Below are 6,000 nucleotides of genomic sequence, written 5' to 3'. Positions count from 1 at the left end.
CGCAATTCCTCATAAGCCGCTGCACAGAATTTCTTCAAACTTTGCAGACGTTTAGAACACAATATGCAGATGTGCATGCAACCAGGAAATTCCAATACCTTTATTTTTTCCGGGCATTTTGGCACTTTGAGTTTTTGGGGGAGCGTGGGGTATTTGAGCTTGCTCTCTTTTTCTTTCATTAAATTTCAAATACCTATATTTACAAAGGAAAGAATATATTTTGCACAAGCAGGATCAATGTAATTGACGACGATTTTTCCGTATTTCCCGAACATGACAAGGAGCCCACGATGGATGTGACCGGTCGGCAGGGGATGCTTACTCCTCCATGGCACCTGATCCCACCTTCGATGTATATGTTAAAAGGTTTGAAAATTACATTAATTCTGCTTGACTTAAATGTTCTTTATTAAAAAGAGTAAAACTGTTAAACCCTAAAAAATTTTATAAGAAAGATTTATTTACTACGGAATGTATACCATGATATAAGAAATTAGTATTTGTTTCGGTTACTTCAACCAGGGCATTTAGTTTTTCAAAACGTATACATTTACAAGGGTTGATCCAAAAGTAATACCGCAGCTGCTATTAAAAAACACTTTGATAATGGAAAGTTTTCAGTAATACTTCTAACTGTTTTAACTTTTGCCTTCGATTTCATCTCTAATAGGTATATCCAATACTTTATAAACTATCAAAATTAACATTGATGGTCTCCTAGATTGGAGCATGACAAGATTATTTCGAAAAATGTTGTCTTTGGTTTAATCTTACACTTTAACCACTCGGTAGTATCCTCTGTAAACCTTAAAAATGCCATGAGGTTAATTTTCAAGATATAAATGATTGGTTTATAATAACAAATGAATAAAAAAAAGGTCGACGGAGGAAGTGTTGAATTGTTTTTTTAGAAAACTAAAAATGATTTTGAAGTGAATTTCGTCTTGTTAAAGTAGTTAAATGATTTACAAATTAGTGATAAATAGATAAAATACCAGTTTGAAGTGGGGGTATCTGAAATCAAGAAAGGTGCAATGTAAAGAGAGAAAAAGAAGGGAGTGTCCTGTAAAGAAACGAGTGTCTGTTTCATACTGAGCATATATTTGTATTAGTACAAAAAGATATATTTTTTTGAAGTTATAGATCATCCACAAATCTAAATCAGGCTTCCATATGATTTACATTTTTGAGTCAACAAAGATCTAAGAATACATGTAAGTGCATGTATTGATATACTGTACAAGAATAAGGTGACGCACTTCTTAAATCTTCACAGATCATCTTATGAAATCTGTCATTTAAGTTAAGAAACAATATTATTAGATATAGTTCTTTTTAGAGAATTTTCTCTGAACATTACATGTCCTTTAAAAAATGGTCACTGAAATTCTTGCCGTAACAAAAAAAAAATTAGTCGGAAATCTTCACACCGTCGGAGGATTTAGAAGCTGACAATCCAGCACGATTGTGACATCTAATTGTAGAGAAGATGGTTCTATTTTCGAGTACACTGTAGTTGAAATCTTTTACCATGAAGGTTTCCCTATATGGCAATTTTTCGAATGTCTGTAAATCTGTTCCGTATGGGTGATATCCTAAAAAAAAAGACCAACGATAAATAGAAAAAACGAATTTGAAAAAATAAAACAGAATTTGAAACTGAATTTTTATTTACCAATTGCCCATTCGCAAAAATGAATTCCCGATTCCTCGTCGTTTCTCGCAAAATTTACGATAACTTTATTATCTTTCCATGTATCTTCATCATCATCTGAAGCAAAATTGTAAAATTTATTAAAGTTGGCTTTTATTTAAATTCTAATAATACGAATTCTATAAACATTGAGGTATAAACCTACACCACAATCTGCCGTCATAAACGTTATAAAATACCGGTGGCGTCAAGTCAATATAAACAGGAGTAGAGACTAAGCCACTAAGGCCGACAGCATTCGTGGCGACCACTGTCACGTGTATATACGAGTTGTGGACAAGGGTAACATTTGTATTTATTCCAAAATTGTTCAGCCCCACACTGGTAAAACCCTGGATCTCTGTTCCACCTTCTGTATATCCTAGTAAAGAAAAAAAGTTTTGTATCAACAACATTTTTTGGAAGGTCAATCAACAAAGATAATGAATGAATGTATGCTAAAAGGTTTCATTACCTATTGCCCATTGATATTCTACAATAGGACTGACATCTTCGAAGAAACTCCAGGCTCCATGTATGGAACCCCATTGGTGTGTATAAACGATATGAGCAGACACGTGAGAGTCATTACTGTTCTTAAGGATCCTATTTACACTTTGCAGTGTAACGTTGTCAATTAAGAGACCAGTCTTGATGTCTGTGCTGCCAATTTCTAAATCAGTGTTCTCATTTTCTGCTGTAAAATAGAAGCTATGTTTTTGCCAAGAAACAATTTCACGAGTTGCCGATACTTCCTGTTCGTCATGTCTGGAAACCTTTGAATACAAAAGAAACACTTGTTTCTTTTTACCAATGTTAAGAAACACTTCTTTATTGGCCAAGGTTTCCACTTGCGTTGGAAAGTGGCTAGTATAGAAGATGACGCGATAAATTTCTCCAATTGTAAGACCATAAATAACTTGCTTAACGCTTCCTCTTACAAATAGAAATGATTTTCCATCTCTAGCAAAAATCTTCAGGGATGAAACAACAGTAGCACAACTGCCATGCGTCAGATTCCAGTAATCAGGAACGAAGTCATCACCAAGTGTGCATATGTTTTGGTCGTGGATATTCTCAAATGCTAATGATTTTTTGGATATTTCAAAGGACGGATTCAGCAGGAGGTTTTTATCAATGTGATAAAGGTACTCAGGTTCTGGAGGAGTGGTGTCGATCGTGACTCCATCGGAAACTGCGATGTCAGATTTATATCCCACATTGTCCACGGCATAGACTTTGCTGTAGTAGATTTTTCCTGAATAAAAGCAAAGATTTTACTAAGGTATAAATTTGATATGGTAAAATCAAAACAGAGGGATGTACACAATGATTCTATAAAAATGAAAAGAAATATTGAATATTGCCCCTGAAAATTATCGAAATATTCATCATGGCAAATACAAAGAAAACATTTTAAAGTTGTTTGTTTCGAAATGTCAGATGGTATATAGAAATCAAATAATTGTAAATCTAGTTGTTCTATGAACAATGTAGAGAATGCATCACGTTAGCAAATTGAATCATACCATTAGCCAATTCTTCAGAAAGTATTTTGGAAATTGAAGTTTCATTTCCAACATTTTCCCAGACCCAAATATTACACTCGGTATTGGAGTGTATTGGTGATACTGTGGTTGTGTTGCCTACACACCAAAAGTAATTCCTTATTCCAGAGACTGTGTCTAAAAATCCTTGCCAGCTAGCATGAATTGAGGTCGAGGAATTTTGATATTCCAGATCATATAAACCTGTGGAATGAATATGTTACATCCATAATACTTTTAATAGAGAAAAACATATATTAAGGAAAGATATAACATACATCTGAAAAATATGTCTTAAATCAAAATGTATTTTAAGACATCTACATAATGCATACCTATTCCATCCCAAACTACACCGGATCCTGGTTTATCGTCATCAATTATAAATCCGTCAGAAGATTCCGTATGGTGGACACCCGAGAAGCCGTAGACGATGACATTTGTAAAATACTGGATTCCTGAGGGCAAAGAGAGTCCACTTATCATGTATGTGGTCTCCGTATTAGGTAAATCTTCTGTTTCCCAAACAGCATGGCCTGGTATACAGAGGAAAGAATAATAAATACAATTCTGGCTATTTGTAAGAATGAAGATAATTGCATTTCTTATACCATTTGTTGCAGAATAGCTGACAAATTTATTACAGGCACTTGAAGTAGAAATTTATCCTATACCGCGTAAAAAAATCCATGACTAGCTATAATGCTATTACTCTTATCTGCATGTAAAGTGATTTATCTTGTGTATAGTAGCATCTTGAATAGGTTTTCGGACTTTTTAAAAATATTCACAGGTAACTGCCAACCTTTGCTGTCATTTTACTAATTTTATCAGTTATTTTATTACCTCCTGGTGTTGTACTTATGTAAACTTGGTAGGATCTTATAGAATCTTGGTTGTCTGCAAACTTATCTGTCCAATTCAACAATAATGCAGTGCCACTCTTCACAAAATCATCATCTTCTATAGTACTTTCGATCATTTTTTCAGTTATCTACAACATGCATTTCGATAATTTAAAAGCTTGAAAATAGGCACAAACAAATCTTCACTATGTGAACGGTTCCGTAGGAGCTCAAAACTTTGATACACACTCTCTTTTTTTGTACAGCAATGTTTTTGTCGCAGCAAAACATAATTTTGTATGTAAAAGGTAAAAGAGTATCAACTAAGCACAAAAGCAAAACATATCAATACGAACTCAAATTGAATATGAATTTGACTTTCTGAGTTTAAATTTTTTTACTTTAATGTTTTTTCCTAAATAGCATGGAAAGATGAAATACTTTTAAAAAAAATCTGGTTTCAACGAAAACTGTTTTTTGCTTCTGAGAATTTGTAATTACCAAATGGATTCCCATGTTTAGAACAGAAAAACACTCACTCTGCCTTGTGAAATATTGAAGACTACAAGTTCTGCCGACTGGACAGTGACTCCCTTTGATTTGAAGACGGCATATGTAGTTTTGTTATACCAGGCTCTTACAAATACAGAATAGGAGACACTCTCTATTAAAGACTGGCCTATCGTAACAAAGAAGAAAGTACACGTAGTAACTCTAAATGCATCGTATTTAAATTATTATTTCCTTAGCATGCAAATTATATCTTTAAGTTTCGAGATTGTCTTTTTCTTGCTAATTTCTTCCGAGAGAAAATTTTATGTATTTCATATGCATGTGTACAATGTTTACACTTCCCAAATATGAATTTCAAACTGAAGAATATCCCAGATAAAAGTTTTTGGGAACAAGAGTACAAGTATTTTAAAGTCTACCAAGGAATATTTTACTGAAAAGTCTTTATTAAGGAACATATATGATGCCAGTTATCAAATCTCGTCCTATTACACAAAAATTTTGATGTTTTGCACAAAAAGGAATTTCTTTTCAAAAAGTTGCATTGCTTCTTATTTGAACACATTTGATGCATATTAAAAATCTCTCCAGATAATATTATCTGTATAAAGAAAATAATAAATCTATAAATATGATCATTTTTGTACGGCGCCGCTGGAGGGCCAGGTAAAAAAAAATATATTTTATTTGTTCGGACAAATTAGAAATTCGTTCGGACGAATTAGATATTCGTTCGGACAAATTAGAAATCGTTCGGACGAATTAGATATTCGTTCGGACAAATTAGATGTTTGCACACAAATTATCTTGTAAAGAGAGATATACAATTTATATATTCAGGAGGATTCATCCCTTTTTAATACATATAAATAGCTCTTTGGACCATGACATACACACGTTGCAACTAGACATGTGCTATTAAAGTCGGGTATTTTGATTGTAAATATTCTGAAATAATGGTTCTATATCGGTATATATTATAGGCCTAAAGTCTGCCATTCTGAAAGTATATTATCTGAAAGCCCACTAGTAAATTCAAAAGGTCAGTTACTTCTTATCAAACATCTTTTCACTCCCATCCCTGACACACTCATAAGATTTGTCATAAATAAACAATCTGGTTCTACCAGACCAACTTTTGCTGGTGGTGTTTAATTGGTAACACTGTGATGTCAGTGGTCAATTACCGCTTCTTTGAAAAGATGAGATCCACTCCTTAAGGTTTTATTCATACTGCAGGTACGGGAAAAAAGTGGCATTGAAAAAGTAAGCCCCCCCTCTCCACGAAATAGGACTGTCAACTTCCTGTGTCCCCCCCTTTTTTTTTGCTTGTCAACTTTTCAGGTAAGTAGTTTTTTTTCTCAGCCCCCCCCTCCCCCCAATTTCAAAAACGCTGCTACGT

At 33.7% G+C, this 6,000-nt stretch overlaps 1 protein-coding gene across 1 annotated transcript in view; it reads right to left on the bottom strand.

Moving 5' to 3' along the window:
• Positions 1-1,381: 1,381 nt before the first annotated feature.
• Positions 1,382-6,000, bottom strand: part of LOC134237945 (uncharacterized) — a 47,186-nt gene continuing 42,567 nt past the window's right edge. Inside the window, exons 42-49 of the mRNA XM_062720084.1 lie at positions 4,625-4,764; positions 4,087-4,234; positions 3,576-3,776; positions 3,223-3,444; positions 2,169-2,951; positions 1,860-2,075; positions 1,676-1,771; positions 1,382-1,595 (exon numbers count right to left, since the gene is read on the bottom strand). Of these exons, the coding sequence (XP_062576068.1) occupies positions 1,411-1,595; positions 1,676-1,771; positions 1,860-2,075; positions 2,169-2,951; positions 3,223-3,444; positions 3,576-3,776; positions 4,087-4,234; positions 4,625-4,764 (1,991 nt within the window). The 3' untranslated portion in view covers positions 1,382-1,410. The remainder of the gene's footprint in view (positions 1,596-1,675; positions 1,772-1,859; positions 2,076-2,168; positions 2,952-3,222; positions 3,445-3,575; positions 3,777-4,086; positions 4,235-4,624; positions 4,765-6,000) is intronic.

Source organism: Saccostrea cucullata, unplaced genomic scaffold (genome assembly GCF_032062105.1).
Source record: "Saccostrea cucullata isolate Sc308-1 unplaced genomic scaffold, CSIRO_AGI_Scuc_v1 ctg6805, whole genome shotgun sequence".
Taxonomy (NCBI): domain Eukaryota; kingdom Metazoa; phylum Mollusca; class Bivalvia; order Ostreida; family Ostreidae; genus Saccostrea; species Saccostrea cuccullata.
This window is presented reverse-complemented; position numbering and strand designations above follow the sequence as displayed.